The sequence below is a fragment of the Gallus gallus genome, chromosome 9, assembly GCF_016699485.2.
Source record: "Gallus gallus isolate bGalGal1 chromosome 9, bGalGal1.mat.broiler.GRCg7b, whole genome shotgun sequence".
NCBI lineage: Eukaryota > Metazoa > Chordata > Aves > Galliformes > Phasianidae > Gallus > Gallus gallus.
The window spans coordinates 14,748,093-14,767,434 of record NC_052540.1 but is presented as its reverse complement, the minus strand read 5'-3'; the positions used below and the strand labels follow the sequence as shown (position 1 = coordinate 14,767,434).

The following is a 19,342-nucleotide window of genomic DNA, read 5'->3' as shown; positions in this document are numbered from 1 at the left end:
TATAAAATTCCATGCAGCTATTTTACGAATAATGAAATGTAACTGCTACTGGTACTCACAGGAATAAAAAGGCATTAAAAATACAGAAGTGCTTCAAGTTTTCAGCTGCTACAACCGACAGTCTTAATCTCACCTTCAGGTAAACGCACCAAGTGATTTCTTCTGACATTTAGGTCCCGTAAGGATTCCAAACTGCCGATCTGCGGAGGTATTGTCTGTATTTCATTACAGCTCACATCCTACAAAGCACGAGTAAAGAGTAAGTGCCCTCCACACCGACACAGCGGGAGATACTATGGCAGATAGAAACCCTTCTTAGGCCAAAAGCAGATTTAAGTTGCTGCTGCATGCAAGTGACTGGTTTACCATCACAAAGTCCTTAGCAGAATGAGAGACAGAACATTCATCGTGCACATCCCCAGAGAGCATCCTAATTACTGAGCAGTTTTTATCAGATTATCTGAAGCACATCTGAACCTCTTAAGCATATCAAATTAAGTTGATTTAATTAACTTAATTAAATCTCTTAAATTAAAGATTAAGTAGCGATAGTTAAAAAATAACTGTATACTCACGAGCTCTGTCAGCTGTCTGAGCTGTCCAATTTCTTCAGGTATTGAAACCAGCTTGTTATTACTCGCTATCAGAACCTTTAGTGGTAGACTACAGAGGTGTACTGGCAACGTTGAAAGTTGGTTTCGACTTTTTGGACAGAAAGAAAACCAGATCATCAGAACTGCCATGAGAAGTCACCTCTCATCTTAACACACAAAAAGCACACGATTTGGTTTATCAACTCAGTTTCTGTATAATTCGTGTAAAACTAGTTCCACAAAGTCTTCAGTTCCTTGAAGCAGCATTGCTTTATCTAGCAGTGTCTGAGCACGCTCTGAATATCAAGTACCAAGCAAGTCTTGATGCTTTTGAACTCAGTGCTGGGGAATGTGACATTTCAGGGACCTTTTGGGCACTGCTGAAAACTCACCACCCAAAAGCCTGCAAAGAGGTAGCACTGCAGGTAAGTGCATACAAGATGTGATTAGAAATATTATATATATATTAGAAATATACTTGAAATACTCAGTAAGTCATGTGGATCGAGAATCTTGGTCTGATGAATTTGGCTGCTCCAAAATCCAATCTGTACCTTTCACAACAGACTGCTATTAAAGCAAATAGGAGGTCATATGATGAGACTGTGACCTCAGATGAGAATCATGCAGGATAAGAATGGATTATAGAGGGGAAAAAGACTCTCCTTCAAAACAAAACACAGCAAAGAGCTATTACATTCCATCAGCATTCAGGTACCCAGAGCTGAATTTCACAGCCTATCCAACAATATTCTCTTTCAGTTAGCATGCCTGTACTTCCCATGAACGCTACTGGAACTTTGTTTGTGAGTACCTTACGTTGGCATTTGCTTCCTTCTTCATACTTCTACAAACTGCTGCCTAATCCTTATGTTCCCTAACCCACCCCTGTAAGTGGGAGAGACTGGTTCAGGCTGCTTTGTTTCAAGTACATACAGTATAACAACTTGATAATGACACACAGTGCCTATTATTCATGGGAGCACTCAAATTTGTAAAGCTAGCCTACTGATGCTGAAGCAAAATTTTTAAGGCAATTGTTACCTGATATTTAGAAACGTTAAAGACTGTAAGTTCAGAACAGCCTCTGGGATGTATCGAATGCAGTTCTGGTACAAATTAAGGCTCTCAAGGGAGACGAAGTGACATGCTTCTGCTGGAAGCTCTGACAGCCTGTTCCGTGACAAATCTGCAGGGGAAGAAAAAAAGACCCTTTCTGAGAAGCTGTCTTCAGCTTTCTAAGGGCAAGCATTATCTACATATTCTCCATCACATCGTGGCAAGCGCTGGACAGGATTCCATCCTGCCATCCTGCCTGCAACATTTTCAAGATTACGAAGTGATTCTCATTTCACAACGGAAATAAATCAACACGTTTCAAAATCTGATAGTGGCAATGAGGGAGGCAGATGCAACATTCCTTTCATAGCCATGCTTTCACATCCCAAACCGCCTGCAGCTTAAAGGAGCTGGTTTACAATGCTGAGAGCCCAGCTTCAGATCTCTGTTCCAGGATCATCCTTACGTTATGGATTTACAGATCTTTTTTTCAATCACTGGTATAGAGTGAGTGGTGCTGCAATGGAAAAAAAAAAGTTGGTTTTTTTTTTTTTTAAAGCAAATCAAAACAAAATGAGGTTTCAACCAAAGACCACAAGCACTCCCCTCCCAGCTTCCTGTTAGGTACTCTGTTGCATGGAAATCTCAGCTTCTAATTTCTAGTCTAAAATACACAGTGTAGTGTATGTAGTGCACGTTTCCATATAACGACTGCACCAGGGAAATGCAGGGCGTGCAGTACCTGCACACCCTCTGTACCACGGGGAGGGCATTGCCTGCTTTGCACAGATCCCAGCTGAACCCCGCCATCCAACCATGCAATGCAAGGATTTCAGTCCCCAGCCTTTCCTGGCTGCAGAGAAATGCTCACTGCGAGCAGCAAGATTGGCTATTTCTTTGCGATCCAACGTTTCCTGCTGGGCAGGAGACAAACTTTAATCAAAGCTACCACCAAATGTGGTAGCTTTCTGGCAGAGGAGGCACAAAGAAAAGCACTGCCCTGCTTTGGAAAAGGTTTAGCCACAAACACGATAAATCTCAGTTGCTTTTTCTTTTATTTTATCATACCAAGGAATGTTTGAGGCCGAGTGTTTACATGCTGGTCTGTTGTCTGGACTCGCGCAGCATGCGAGTGCTGGGCACTAACCATGGTTCAGTACTCCTGGAGAAATGACTCCCTGCAAAATAAGACACCAAAGCAGCAACGACTGAGCTCTGCCAGCCTCCCCTCAATCTACAGCACAGCTGAAATCAGAGCTGAGTTCTGAGGCGGCAATACAGTCACATTCACTCAAATTGGGTCTGAACTATGACAAGCTTGGCTGACAACTCTGCAGCAATTTTATACACCACACTCACAACAACACCATCTCACACAGAGTAACCACGTTTCCATGGACTCGAATGTGGAGATAAGGGGGAGGTCCACCAGGAAAATATCTGCTCTGTTTCCCAACCCCAAACCTCCAACAGGAGCACAGCCTTCCAGGCCAGCCCCCCAAGGACCGGAGATGTTTGTCTTTGGGTCAGTGTCTCCAGGGCTCTCTCCCACTGCAGAAAGCAGCAAGCAATGGGACCAGACACGAGGTAGGGAAAAGCAGTCATTGCACGGAGTCATTTGACTCTGTTTTCTTTTCCACTTTCTTCCTAAAGATACCTGAAAGAAAGGAACAGCTCTAACAAAACCAGGAGAGAAGTGGTAAAGAGGCCCAGCAGCCCGGTACCGCTGTGCACCCACAGTGCAGCAGCACCCACTGCTTTTCCAAGGGAGAAAGTGGGAGTGAGGTAAAGCAAAGGCATCTGGTTTGATGTGTACAAACCCTCCTTACCTGACAGCACAAAAAGCAGACAGCAAGCATGCTAATTTCCCCCTTAAATAGCACAAATGCTGAATTTTACTAGGACTGTATAGATGAGCGAAATACAGATACCGTAACTTGAACTAGAAGCGATTCATTTGTGCTCAGCTTTCATGGGTTAAAGCAACCATTAACAGAAATCTGCTTTAAAAAAAAAAAAAAAGGCTCTCCTAGCCTGCTAAAAAAGGATGTGTTTCCTTGAAGGCAACATCATGAGGAATTTTGGCAAAGGGGAAACATTCTTTGGAACGAAGCTCTTACTGAGACATGAGAAAGAAAACCGTGCCGTTGCAGCAGCTGCAAAGGGTGGGCCCTGTGCTGAGTCCAGCTGCAGGTGTGTGGCAGCACTGATGGAGCACTGATGGATGCAGTGGGGCTGGTGGCTGCTGTCCCATATGAGCCCGGCTGGGATGGCCTCTGCTGGAGGGCAAGAACGTTCCTCTTTTCCCTAACACCACAAAGCATGTGTTTTAACTTAGAAGTACCCTCATGGTTTTCCTTTTATACTAGGAGAACGCAAGATTTATTAGCCCACAGACAAAATATACTTCAATATAAACAATTACAGCGGCCAACCAACGACTGGGACTGACAGCCAGAAGAAGGTGGAATCGACCTTTTTCCAGGCCCAGGAGGACAAAGGACAGCTGTTCAAGAGCAACGTTCACAACCTGGGATCCCCATCAGCAGGGATGTGTTTCTCTGCACACACAAACTCCACAATCTCCCAGCGATAACAAGGCTGCTCCTTCCAGCAGCTTCTCCCAAAGCAATGAAGCAGTCGATGTAATCTGGCAGGTATGGAAAGAAGCCCACTCGACCAACTCCTTTACAACTGCTGCTGCCTGGAAATTAACTGTGTTTGTTATGGGCATCTTTAGATAATGGTACGAAGCAGAAATCTGGAGAGATTTCTTGACGTCCTCTGACAGCTCAGTTAGGACATTTGGAACCAACACCACCAGAAACATTATTTGTGCTTCTAAGCGCATTCAAAGCACGCTGTTATCCAAACCTGAACTCTGCTTTCTGGTGCTTGCCATTCATTCTATTAGCCAAATCTATACACGCATGTAACTTGAAAACCCAAGAGCAGTACTTGAAACCCTACTGCTTTAAAGGAAAGACACCCATAAAACGACTGAAAGGAAAATGAATGAGATGAAAGCGCAGCCTTAAATAGATGAGCTACTGGTGCTATTATACTGACCACTTTCTTGTGCAAGGAGACTAAAAACCACCATAGGAATACCTCTCGGACACAGTTCTGATACTTGGTGGTCTCTCCGCTCACTGGCTGGGAATATTTTCCTTTCCAAGCACTGGAAACACTGGAATCCCTCAGAGCTTCATTGCACGCTCAGCGGATTTCCTGCCACAGGGCTGATTTTACCTCTTCCTGTCCCGCTGTGATGCAACACCACCACTTTCGTCACGCTCTCATTTCAAACAAACCTCAGAAATGTCATCTCATGACCTCACCACCTACCTGCTAATCCTGCCAAACCCCAACTCTTCCCAACTGTTTTCCTATGCATCACCTTGTGATCCTGTTAAGTCAAGGCAAAAGAAGGTGCCACTTACTGAACAGGGATGAGGCTGCTCCATCGGTGCTGTCAATGCAATAGCACCGCCGTCCAGGCACAACAAAGAGTATTCTCACCCTCGTTATTTTTCACAGTCCCCAACTTCTAGCATCAATCGCCAACATAAAATAAACGATGGAAACTGCAGAACACCACGACACAGTTCTGTGTGTGTGATTGCTGGCAAACAGGCACAAGTGAGAGGCTCCAATCCCTGCAGGGAACTGAGACTTCCCAATATCAACACACTTCGGCTGCACCTCCTCTAGCTGCGGCTCTGCAGCAGGCCAATCAGTAGCCTAGACAAACCAAACTCATGTCAGGCCTTATTTACTTCTGTTTCAACGCACACTGTGGTTTCACAGTCAGCCAATCTAACCCAGCCCTGTGACAGAAGGGAAGCATTCCTCACTGGCCATGCGTTATCACCCCTTCCGCCGTGCCAGCGCTGCTGATGGTACAACCACACAGCCAGTTGGATCTCATTACTGCGAGCAAATCCTGTGAAAAAACCCAAGCCGCAAATAGTCTCAGCCCTTCTGAGGCACGATCTGATTCATGGTGCTGCTGTGTAAGCTCTAACACGTCAATATCAGGGAGATGATGAGACTGTGTGGCTGCACGTGCAGGGAAGAGAGAGACCACGACTGGTGGCAGCCACCAGGATCAGACCAGCTGGCTTCAGGTAACCACAGATCTGCACTTTTCTGCTTCTTTACCATAGGAGCTACTAACAAACTTGAGTTCGCTTCAGAGTAACCAGGACAGGGCTGTGTGCAGGGCTCCAATCCCAAGGCTTCTCCTTACTGATGCGTGTAGTATCGGCATAGTATTTTAAGGAAGGCATGTGGTGGAGCAAATCGAGAACTTCAGGAATGAGATGCCACTGCTTCTCAGATGAGTAGGGAGAGGAATTTGGAGGCTTCAGACGGGAGCCATGCTGAAGGAAGTCAGATGAGCCAGCAGCTGGGCCTTATGACCGGTCAGCAGACCAGAGGACAGAGCACAGGCAGAACATGAACTACGGCTGTACGTGCTGCTACAGCACCGATGGTGAGAGCAAAATGGAACTGCTCACCCATGTTTGAAAGTAAGGATTCATTCTAACCCCTTCCTGTGCGGTTGGATGTTTATAAAGCTTTTACATACGCTCCGCTTACAACACACTTTTGCCCTCCACTCCCTTGTGATCTTCCATCTTCCAGTAACTTCACTCAATTTCCTCACTAACTCAGGCATCCAGCCAACAGAACTGTCATGCTTCTCTTTTACACAACCCTAACATATCAAGTCAAACAAACAAATATAAGTGAAAGTAGCAAGGCAGTGTTGCAAGATATCTAACACTGAGGAAATGAACCAGGGTCTCCAGTTCACCAAATCCTGTTAGATTGAGGAAGTTCTGCTCACTGCTAGCTAGCTGCACTGCAGATTCTTCTTTTTGCATAAAATGTATATACGTACACAGCATTTATTTGCAGAAAAAGCAGCCTTTGGACCATGCCTACAAAGCTGGTAAGGCAGCACACACTCCCTCACAGATAAACCTGGATCAAAGGAGGCTCATTTGGCTCGACCCAAATCTACTCTCTGTCGACTTTACCTATAAGAAAGAAAGAAGAGCCACCTGTGTGGCCAACCCTTCATGCCATTCTAACCAGAACAACACAAAATGATACCTGAAGCCTTGGAAATGCTCACTCTGGGATCCACTTATACTGGTGTTAAACTACCACTTCTCTTGGACACTCCTCACCACGTCCCTCCCCTTCGCTGTAAGGTACTGATTCTGCAATGCTTGCATGAGCATTTCCCAATCCACACCATGCAAGAGAACAGTCAAGTTAGCTCAGACTATTTTATGCTGCTTAAACTGTTCTTGTAAATGCTGCCTGAAGCTGACCTGGGAGGAACTAGGAGGATCTATCTGAACTGCATCTGCAGCAGAACCATGAGGTCAGCAGCTCTTATCTGCGCGCTGCCAAGCAAGCAGGAGCCCTGCCTGTGTGCAAAGCGTGGAGGGTGGAACAAAGAAGGTGACTTTGGGAAAAGAAGCGTTTAACAGAAATTATCTAAGCAGACATGACTTGGAATCAGATCAAAGTTCTCATTACTTACACACTCGATTTTCTTTCATTAAGCAACCATCAGGAGTAAAACGTCTTCACTAAAAAATAAGGAGACTAAGCTCATGTTGTAAACGCTTTGCTGCGATACCACACTACTGAGAGACACCACATGCTTCAGATTTGCAGATTCAGGCCCTCAGCCCAGCACACACAGCATGAAATGCAGCTTTCCTTCTCTATTTCCTCCCTGTATTTTCTTTAATTGAAGAGATCTGTTTGTTTTTAATCGCTGCTGTCCTTGTAGCTCAGTAAGCTGTATTCAGGAGCACGCTCCAATACAGAACAGAACCACCTCCACAACAGGTGGCTGAGACAGCCTTGCAACAGGAAGACTTTTGCTTCTTACCAGAGAAAAGGGCTTTGCCTTCTATATAACACCTTTTCATTTCCTTCCCTCTGTAAGCCTAAAGAAACACATTTTTTCATGGTCCAGAGACCTGCCAGTAAACACGCAGAGGGCTCCATGCACATCATCATCTCCTGCTGTTTCACTTCTCCCCCCTTTTCCATTTATTCCAGGCAGTCTGTACACATGGCACTGCACATACAAGCTGTTATTTAAAATAGAAAAGACTCCTGCCAAGAAACTATACTGCACATACAGCTTCTCCAGGGAAAAAAAAAGGACACAGCAAACAGATGATAAGTATTAGCTCCCGCAGTTCACGATAAGACTGTGGTATCTCGCATGGTATCTAGTGTCTATTGTATAAAATCCACAGACAACACTCAATTATTCAGAGACAGAGGCAAGGGGGCAAAGCACGTGGATAAAGCAAACCCACAGATTAATATAAACCATAATGCAGATGATATAAAATAAGTAATGGCCCTGCTGACAGGAGAGCATCAGGCCCTGCCACACAGCGCTGACCCAGCCCAGCCCACCCCTAAGGCACTGCTGCTTCGGACCTGGTGGTCCCGCAGCCAGCTGCAGCACGACAGTGCATCCAGGATCACTCTGCACGTTCCCCCTGTATCTGAACTGATTGGTGAGGAATACACTACCTCACCTCATTTTTTTTCCCTCCTGCAGACAATTTAAGTTGAATGATATATCAAAGTCAGCAATAGGCGGATAGCGCACAAGGAAAGAAGTTTTAGCTACAAACCCATTTATGCCCTCTGTGGAGAATTAGAAACAAAGCAGCTCAAACCTGACCTGAAAGCTCGGAGGTCTTAAAACACCAAGAGAGTAATTTCCCATAAAATGGCCAATTGTTTTCAGAGAAAGCCGAGCATTTCTATAAGATGTGACGCCTGTTGTTATGCATTTCTGCAAAGCCCTTTGCAGAGTGCCTCCATGTTCATGGTATTTATCTGCAGCTCCATCACACTGTGCAGTAAGGTCACCAAACGCCTCGTACCACTGCAGACACCGCAGCAGGATGGTATTTCATTGAGGAGGAAAGTCAATAAAGCCCTAACAGTCAAAAGTCCTATGTTCTTTTAATGACTCCTCGAGGCCATCTCTCATGCTGACATCATTCCTAACAAAAAAAGCCTGTTACGCTTTACACAAGCAGTGCTGCGACGTTCAATAGGACAATTATAGCCAGAATTCCTGAAAAGGAGCTGGAGACTTACCAAGTCATCTGCATGATACGAGCCATCTCCGAGGCAAGTAATTAAACAAGGGTATAGGATACGGATGGAAAGTATCCCGTATCAGAGAGAGCAGCCAAACGGGGGGATAAATGACAGCGATTGTCAAAACATATGTTCGTAATATAAAATACATTTTGGATCTGGAAGCCATAAAAGTCACCTTCAGTTGAAAACACATCACAGAGGCATTAGTAAAGATCAAGGATCACAGAATTGATGGGCACCATTTCATACACCACTATCTGAAAGGCCAAACATGCTGCAAAACAGCAGCAAGGCAATCAAAATGAACGTTACCATCCCACATTAATATTCTGAACCAACTTGTGCATGACTTTCCCCCTCAAAATTGAACCTTATGAACCTCTCACAGCAAAGATGACCAAGCAGTCTGACTACAACCGAAATTAAGTTTTTCAAAACGAAACTCCAACCAATCCTGGCTTAACAGCCCACTTCTTTCCTATGACTCAGCCATGCAAATTACTCTCAAGCTGCAGCAGCCACTGCTGTTTTTGGCTGGTCCACATGGAAGGGGTGGCTCCTTCTGAAAGGCTGCAGCCAGCTCTGTGCCTGTGACAGCTGCACCTACAGCAGCTCAGTACTGAAGGTGGAGCAGGAGGAAGAGAATGAAAGCTTCTTGTTGAAAACTCTTGGTAAAGTCTGAGCACAGCACGCAGCAACAAGAGGGCCACTTGCAGAGAGCACCACTGCTGCATTTCACAAGGAGGACTCTAATGTTTTAACTTCTATAGCTCAGCCTACGCACAAATATGTGAGGGGAAAAAAAGAAAGTGTTAGTTCACAAATGTAAGAAACCCACCAGCACCCAGGGGAGGGGTGAAGCACGGGACTCACCTTCCCCCACCCCCAACCCACTTACAGCATCTTTGGGTCCAAAAGGAATACCCAACTGAAGAAATCAACCCCAAAATAAAGGAATTTTAAAGCAAACAGCACATAAAAGCTTTGAAAACAGAGCCAGACCCACTGCTAGATTGCAAGACACACAGTCCACATGCACAGCAAGGAGAATGCCAATGAATCACATGAATCACATGGGAGGGGTTATACATTTTCACTAATTGGCCATGCCATGCAGTTTTGTTTTCCTCAATTTAAGAGAATACATGATAAACACAGCACATTAAGTGATTAATTTAGCTCCAGTACGAATGCGGAAGTGATCAGCAACAAGAAAGCTGTGTGGGTAGGAAAATGTGAGTCAAGCAGGGAACTTTATGTGAAGTTTATGCACAAGTTGTGCTGAGGTATTAACAGTAATGGTGGCACTGCAAGAGAAGTCCTTGTCCTACCCTGAAAGTAATACTCATCTTCTGATGCTCCACTGTAAGGTGACAAAGTATCCCAAGACTGCATTTCTACTGTCTGTACTCCCACCAGAAGTAACTCACCAGGCTGCAAGAGAAACTTGTGAAGGGCATCACCATAAAATACATTCACAACAACACCATTTTAGTTCACAGTATATAGCACCTGATAATATCTGCTGTTCCTCACAAACAGTAACTTCTCCATCTCTATGAAACTGCACCCACGGCCAAAGAAGAAATATCACATAAGAGAAATGGGAGGCACGGAAACACACAATGCCATACGCGTTTTAAACTCCATTCACCTTCTCATCTCTGATGACTCTGCACGTCAGAGGCTGACTGCTCTGTGAGCTGAGGTCTCTTATTCTCTGCTTATGAAGAAGGGCAGCTTTAAAACTGTCAGCACGCTCAGTTCCTCCTGTGTGCTGCTATCCCTGCACAATGTGTGATTTTAGGAGATTACATCATTTAGCCATGCTGCTTCAAATCAAGTTGCATGGAGAGAAAACACAGCGGCATATAAAACACCCTTTCAAACAAGTTCATGCTCGTGCACCATCAAACTGGAAATGAAACAAAACCCAAGTCCCAAGGTAAGATAGATGGCTTACCATTTCTACTTTTCCTCTCTGCTCGTGGGGCACAAACTGCGCTCTCTTGCTTTAAAATGACGTGGCTGCCTGAGAGGTACGGCTGCACAGCTCCATGCACACCTCTATGCACACCTCTGGCACCAGCACAGCACTGCATGAGCAGCGAGGCAGCAGGGTGCACTGCACCAATGGTGCAGGAAAAGCAAGGTGCAAAGAGATGGGAGATGCAGCGGCAGAAGGGCCATTTTATGATTCTATGATTATGGTCAAAAACGGTGTTGAAATATAACATCCAAAAACAAGAAGCATCATCTATTTGACATATCAATACATTTCCTTCTAATGTGACTACAACACAGACCAAACTGCCTCTACTTGAGAAACCCAAAAGTATAAGCTGCTTCTCCATGTGAGCAGCAGGAGTTGGCCAGGCCAAGCTACAGAGCCTCTGCTTCATGCACTGTGCCCTGCAAGAGCAAAGAGCAGCTCTCACGATTCCAGTCAGCCTTTTGTGTTTATTTGCTCCTGTAACCCCCGAGGTCCTGAGCAGTTGTCAGGTATTGGATACGTTGCTGGTTACTACTACTGAGAAAGCTCCAGAGACACGTGTTGTGGTCACTCATCAGAAAAGGAAATCCCACCCCCATGGCTGAGGAGACAATGCCTCATTAAATTTATACCAGAACCTGCATGAACAGCTTGCAATGCATGCTTCTAAAAAGTCCCTGCATTTCCATCTATTGCATATTCAATGTCAAGACTCGAAAAGAACTGCATCACATTGAAAAGATGCAGTCGGATTGAGAAATACAACCCCAGAACCAGAGAATGGTTTGGATGAGACCTCAAAGCCCACCCAGCCCCACTCCCTGCCTTTGGCTGGCTGTCCCACCATCTCAGGCTGCCCAGGGCTGTCCAGCTGGCCTTGGTGCCTCCAGGGATGGAGCACCCACCGCTCTGGGCAGCAGTGCCTCACTGCACTCTGAGTAAAGAATTTCCTCCTGTCACCTAACCTAAATCTCCTCTCTCACGGTTTAAAGATGTTACCCGTTGCCCTATCAGTACACTCCCTGCTGAAGAGTCCCTCCCCTCCTTTCCTCTTGGGCCCTTCAAGTACTGAAACCGCAGTGAGGTCCCCCTGCAGCATTCCCTTCCCCAGCCTGAGCACCCCCAGCTCTCAGCCCATCCCCATAGGAGAGGTGCTCCTGCCCTCTCAGCACAACCATGGCCCCACGTGGCCCCACTCCAGCAGCTCCACGTCCTTCTGAACACATTAAAAGATGAACTTTTAATTTAAGCACGTATTTGTAACAACAAAGATGGCAGATGCTTAAAGGATTACATCCGTCACACAATTCACACCCACATAACGTGCACTAGAAGCACGTGGGAAAGGAGTACCACTTCCATTGCACCTTACCTCATCCAAGTGCTATCTACATACTAACTATTCAGTAGTATGCTTGCCTATTCTGCACCATGTTTATAGCTCAATCAGCCTGCTGCCTTAGCAGAGATGGCTTCCAAACCCTACTAAGCAAATATCCACCCGCCCCTTGGCAAGGCAGAAGAATAAAGAGAGGTAGCAGATACTTTATGGCCCATAACCACATTCAGTTATTGCCCTCTACAAAAACATTTATTCCATAGCTGAGCTCCCAGTCAGTGCAGTGACAAGCACGTAATTGTACTGCCATAATTGTGCTCAGTGGCTCTTTCACTCCTGCAGAACAGCGTGTATGACACCAGCACAGTGGCCAATAGAAGCCTTGGGCTGTGACTGAACAGAGAGGTAAATTACAATGCCATAAATAATAGTAATAATGAATTAAGCAGGTTTAAATTACTACTTGTCTCATCAGCACCCTAAAATTAATGGTCTCCCTGGATTTAAAAGGAATTTTCTACTAAATGTTAAGAGATAGATTATTCCTCTTTACCACAGCAACAGCCTGGGTAAGAAGCAACGTGTGAGCCATTTGAGACAGGTTGCTAAGGACAGACAGAGAGGCTCTGAGGCAGAAGCTGGGCTGAAGCAGATGAAAAACATGAAAAGGGGACAGCAGAGACAATGGCACACTGCTGGGGACAGGCAGCCGACACAAGGAGGAAGCCCAGCCTGCCCCAGTTACAGAGATGACACAGAGCAGTGTTTGAAACCTTTTCAGCAGCAGGGAGCACCAACAGGAGCCCAAGGCAACGGCAACACATTCCTGTATCCACAGCTGAGTTTCATGAATGCCCAGAATAAAGAGAGTAAAACTCACATAGTTTGTTGAACGGAGGGGAAAACAATAACAAAAGAGAATAGATGCTCATTTAATCCTACAGCCCTCTGCAAAGAGCAGGCTTTGCTGTGTTCCAAGGGTCAACGCCTGGGCTGCAGTGCAAGAGGGATTTGTTGGGTGCATCCTCATGCTGGACTGCTTCGCCTACATATACGGAGCGCTGCGACTGCACTGCTCTGAGTTTCAAATCAATGGCATTACCAGCTGGCAAGGAACAAAGGCTCTCCTCGCTCCAAAGAGCCTCCTGCACTCTGTCAGTAAGAGGTTTACAGCACAGGGTTTGAGCCCTGTGATGCAGAGGGGGAGGTCAGCCCAGGGCTTCAGCTGTGCGCACCGCTGCTGCTCTGCAGCCTGCCTGGACACCATTGGAAACCACACCATCCATCAGCAAAGAGAGAAGAGCCCTTCAATTGAGTTAGAGCCTTTTCCTCAGCTACCGTGCAATGTTATCTTTAACACGTGCCATAAAATTTGTGCTGTTTGTTGTAACTAATTCTTTACTGCTGGTTCTTCTACTTGAGAAGCTAATGATGCCTGCTGCAGTCTAAAGCTAGAACTTAAGCCACCAGTTTAAAATTACTTCCATAGAATAGTATATATTGCCAAATGAAAGCATGAGATCCAAACTCATCAGCAATGAAGTTTCACTGAATGCAACTCAGTCCTACGAGCCATACTGCTAAGGAAAGAACATCCCAGCCCCGCTGACTCTGAGGCTGCCATACTGTCTGACAAAAAACACTGAGCAAATTTACACCAGGTCAGTGGTGAAGGCCTACAAAACAGAATTAAGGTGCAATGTCACAGCTGATACCAACTTAGCATCTGCCAAACAGGCCCTCTCATCCGTGTCACCTCACATGGCCTTTCTGCCCTGCCTGCTGATGGCACTGCAGCAAAGAGCCCCAGGGCCTGTCCAACTGCACAGCAGCTGAACTCCTGCCTGTCTTTCATGTGACTGCAGGACTCAATACATCCACCACTCACAGAATGGCCTGGGTTGAAAAGGACCACAATGCTCATCCAGTTCCAACCCCCTGCTATGTGCAGGGTCACCAACCACCAGACCAGGCTGCCCAGAGCCACATCCAGCCTGGCCTTGAATGCCTCCAGGGATGGGACATCCACAGCCTCCTTGGGCAACCTGTTCAGTGCGTCACCACCCTCCGGGTGAAAAGCTTCCTCCTAAAAGAGAGGAAGTTCTGCACACTGAGCCTCTCAGCCCCTCTCCTCTTCACTTCTTGCATAGCTACAGCTTAAGACTGCATGTAGATATGTGCTTATTAAAAAAAGATCTGATTAAGATTGAGGCGGGGAAGTGGAAGACTCTGGAGAAGTAATTAGAAGCACATGCAATTCTGAGCACCGCTTAGAAGGGCTTACTGGTAGTAAAGGTTGGACTGTGGGACCCCTTTGTTTTTATTTTTCCTAAATCAACTCATTAAAATAAAGGTGTTCCAAATGCCATGTATTAGTTTTATTGCAACAAGGCTTAGAAACCACAAGCCCAGACTCCACTTTCCCAGCTGCTGTAAAACACAATGCAAGGTGACCACCGGGGTGCCAAAAAGCTGTGAGCAGTACTGCAAGCCTCAGCCTCCATCAAAACCCAACACAAAGCATTCAGCAAGCACAGCCAGCTTCCCTCCACATTTAGAAGGCAACAAGAAAAGCAAGACGTGGGTTTATCAAAGCACCACTCTCAGATCTAACTCCACTAGCCTAGGAACTGCTGGTATTTATGCATGGGACACACACACCATCCAGTAATAGAAGCGTTAACAGGAAAGAAAGTGGGAGCAATGGTCAGATGATCCAGGACAGACAGTTAGGAGGTAAAAGCAAGAAATGCAGCTGCCTACAACTAAAGAGCCACTGCTCACTGAGCCACCAGTCTGGGGAAAGCAGCATCCAGGCATCTACTGGAACTGCTGCACAGCGCATTGCCACGTGGGTTCTGGTAAGGGTGGAGGCAAATGTGTGTACCTGAGAACAGCTCTGAACTACTCTAATGAAGCATTAAGCTTTTGTGTTTAATACTGAAACTACAGAGATCATGGGAGTGCCTACACTGTAAGCCCTCCGGTCAGACACCCCATTAGTTGGGCAGAGGACCGCCCCGCTCCTCTCCAAGTCACCCCAAAGATCATAGTGCATTTCATTCAAGACACAGTAACCCAAAAGAGTTCTGTTCAAACAGTTATTTAATCTTAGCATGCTTCAGCCTTTGCTGTTGTGGCTTTTCTGAATGAATGTTTGGGAAATACAGACACTGCTGTATGAGCCACAGTGTGCTTCTCAACCCGTTCTATGCTCCATCAGAGTAATTGCAACTGAACTTCAGGCAGGGACGAGGACAGCACAGAGACCTCAGTGCAGAATGCTCCTATGGTCACTGTAATCTCACTAAATAAATGGACACAAGCACTGAGCATATAGAAATCTTATTGAGAGTTCATTCGGCTGCTTCTGTTTCTGTGAAGAGCTGCTATAAAGCCAACTACAGATACCTTAATGGCAAAGTCATCCAATAGGCAGCAGTAAGCAATTTTTCTCTTCCTTTTCAGAGCCCTTTTTCACTATTAGCATATTCCAGAAGCAAGACACAGTGCTCAGTACATCATCTTACTAGTCCACTGCCACGCAACAGCCATTCTTCATATCACATAAACCCACATATTCCCATTTTCTCCTTAAAAAATGGAGACAGCGAGTGGTTTAGGTAATTACAGCTGTCGTGGTGGGTCTGACAAATCATTCCTCTGCTCAATATATGCTTCAGGCCACTGGGAAGGCTGTCAAACAATGACATCAGAGTCTGCATTATAACTGGCAAAATGCAACTCCGTTTCCTTTCAAATTTAACTCGGATGGTTTAGAGCCATTTCTTTTCCTATTCCATGGCTGAAAACGAGAGTGGAATGAACAAACGGGGTCATAATTCAATCCAGATAAAATGAGGACGGATAACGGCTGTTAAATGAAGGAGCACGAACCGAAGAGACACGCATCCTTGCCTTGCTAACGAAGAGGTTCACTCGTTATTCATCATCAATGAGTTTTGCAATCTTGAGTCATTTCCTAAACCCCCGAGCTGTAAGGGATGAGCACGAGGAACAGCTGCCTGCCCTCTCTCAGTGCCCAGCTTACCATCACCACCATCCATGGGCACAGACTGCTGCACCACGCACACCGGTTGCTGCCCTCCTGCTCACCCACCACAGCTCTCACACGTGGACCACCTCCAGCGTGATTCTAAGCTGCTTTTTCTCCCTTCTAATCCTTACCTCTTATGTGATCTTAACTCCAGCTAGAGTACGAAACAACCAGGAACTCAGTTTTAACTCCAGTGCCTGCCTCGAGCAGTGGTTCCAAACCCATGGGGCTTCAGCATCCGGAAGGCAGCAGCACCCAGCAGCAGCTGAGGCTGTGATATCTCCAGTGAAAAGCTCTGTGATTGAGGCCAGTGACTGCATGAGGACCCTGGTTTTCCCACTGACACCTAACAAATCTGTTTGTTCCCTTACTACAGCCAGGTGATGAGCAGGAGGAGCTGCATGCAATTTACCCCTTACCAGAGGCATACGCTTAACCTGAAAACTCTATCTCTGTATAGCAACACCATGTGGGAAAAAGCCCAAGTATATTTCTGATGCATATTAGGAATACAAACACATGCTCTTTATAACTGGTATTCTTTACAGTTTCATCAAAAGAACAGTAATTGCCTTCAGGACATTCTTTGAGCACAGCCCTACTCCAGGACTCTCCTTCCAGTGTTTGTCAGAGGTCTGACAAAGTATTAAAGACAGGAAAAAAAAAACCCCAGTCAATTAAAAATTACTGCTCTGCAGCAAAATATATGTATCAAATGTAAGGGTGTTGAAGTATTACAGTAGGTTAGTACTTAAATAAACCCTTACTTCCGTATTTTGCTTTCAATCAGAAAGCAAAGCAGCACTGCCTGTCCGGAACTGTACTCATCACCTCCATTTGGTAGGCATTCTGGACTCTCAGGTATTAATGATCTCAATACAGTCCAGAGCCACCTGAAAGCAGGTAAAACAAAGCAGGGGGAAATACAAGCTGTTTGAATAAGGTTATATAAATTGGGGTTTGGTGGAGTAAATACCTCTGGAATCCCCACTCACGTGAAACTATTTATTCTGTTAGTAAATACAATTAAGAAAGGAGGTTATGCAACAAGCAGCTACTGCAGCCTGAGCACTGCAGACAGCACAACCATCAGCTCCAGACTCAGGAAAGATCCCAGGCAACACGGCTTTCACGTAGATTTCACATTCCCAAACACACTTTTCTGGGGCTGATATCTACTCAGACTGATTGTGCCCCCACATCACCCACCCCAAAACCTGCCCTGGGCACCCACCTAACCCTGCTCCTCCTGCTGACCGCCTCAGCAGCTCGGCTGTACCAACACCTCCTTCCAGGCAGGCCTGCTGGTTCTGCTAAGGCTCGGGGCTACATTGGGTGCCACTCATTTAGCAGCATAGTTATGTTACATCTACATTAGTTACAGTGTTATTGATGGCTACAAGTTTCACAGCACAGAGAAAGGGGCAGGCTGAACCTATACCTGAGCACCCAGCTGACAACCGGGGACCAAAGATGCCTGTGTGGATTCTATCCCCTGGCCCAGCCTTCTCCAGTGCAAAAAAGCCATTGAATAAACAGCACTGACCTAAAAAAAAAAAGGCACCAAGTGAAGTTATCCACAGCGGTGTTAGGAGCTGAGAATTCAGAGGATGCCCCCCCGCTTAGCAAGCTTTGCTCCTTACAACTTAAGGGCAGCTCCAGCTCTTCGCAAGGCTCATTGTGGTCATAAACACAAAAGTGTACGGCGGGCACCGCTGCTTATGAGAATTTAATGCTTCTCGAACAACAACAATGCAAATATTCAGCACAATGGATGGGAACCTTGGTGGAAACAAGAATTCCCACAGATTGTTTCGGAGTGCAGTAAGTGAACGGCGTTATAAACAAAAAGCCCCGATCTCCCCCCAACGTAGGGAGCATTTACTGCGGATTAACCGGCCGTGCAGCCATCGTGGCAGCTCAGACCCAGACAAGGAGCCGTATGTCACACAGGTGCTCCGGGCAAACACACCGCGCTCGTCTCCAGGAGCTACAAACCCAAACCACGAGCAGCAGAGCAGCCGGGAGTGCCCACAGCTCTGCCTTCAGCACGCCCGGCAGCGGCGTTCTGCTGGCGGTACGGGTACGTGTATGTACACACACGCCGATGTCTACATATACGTACACCAAAACAAGAAGCCGGCTGGCAAAAACCACATCCGCGAGCAGAAGGTGCCGCAAGAAGCCTCTGTAGAACCCATCCTCGGAAACACCGAATTGGAGGGAGAACGCCCACCAGCACGGAGGGATCGATCCCTCCTGACGGCAGACGCCAACCCGGCCCGGCCGAGCGCCGACGAAGGGCGGGGAGCGGAGGGGGAACCGCGCGGCGCATCGCCTCAGGCGCGGGCACAGCCTCGCTGCTAGCGGGGACCGGGCGTCCCGCGCCCCCACAGCGCCCCTCCGCCCCTCGGGGCCGGGCCGGGCACGGCACTGCGGGGCGCTGCCACCCTCCCGTCCCGTCCCATCCCATCCCGTCGGGTCTCTCACCGGCGCGGGTGGTGTCGCTCAGGTCGTGGTTGGCGGCGCTGGCCCGCGGGTAGTCGCGCAGCTTCCTGCCGCTCAGGCTGAGCGTGCCGCTGGCCGCCGCTTCTTCCAAGGCTCGGTCCAAGGATCGGCTCCACGAGCCGGGGCCCGCGGGGCCGGCCGGAGGAGGACACGTAGCCGCGCTCCCCATCGGCATCGCGGCGGAACCGCCCTCCGGCGCCGCCAGCACCGCGGCCGCCATTTCCCCCCTCGCAGCGCAGCCCCACCGCTCTCCGCCGCTCCGTTCGCGCGCCGCCGCGCAGGCGCAGGAAAGGCCGCCGATGGCAGCGAGAGCGCATGCGCACGGCTTGACAGGGGGCGCGCGCCTTGGCAGGGGGCGCGCACGCGCGTCCGCAGGGTTTCCCTGTCCGTCCCTTATCCGGCAGCTGGTTAACAAACGGCGGAAAGCGGCTCTTTCGGAGCTTTTTTTGGTCAGTTGTTTCGGGTAATCCGGTATGCGAAGATGCGCACCTGCCCTCGGCAACGGCTACAGCGCCGGCACTGTGGGAAAACTGTAGTTTAGCTGCCAGGCGGTACGGGATGCTGCTGCTCTGTGCTCCCTCAGCAGCAAAAGGGGGAAAAAAAAGTGTATTTCTAAACGAAGTGGG

General features: G+C 47.3%; 1 protein-coding gene across 1 annotated transcript in view; it reads right to left on the bottom strand.

Annotated features, from left to right (window-relative positions):
• The window catches only part of LRCH3 (leucine rich repeats and calponin homology domain containing 3), a 52,503-nt gene extending 33,504 nt beyond the window's left edge, over window positions 1–18,999 (bottom strand). The window contains 4 exon segments of the mRNA XM_040705668.2: window positions 134–239; window positions 576–702; window positions 1,638–1,782; window positions 18,699–18,999. Coding sequence (XP_040561602.1) covers window positions 134–239; window positions 576–702; window positions 1,638–1,782; window positions 18,699–18,936 — 616 coding nt within the window. The 5' untranslated portion in view covers window positions 18,937–18,999.
• Window positions 19,000–19,342: the final 343 nt, after the last annotated feature.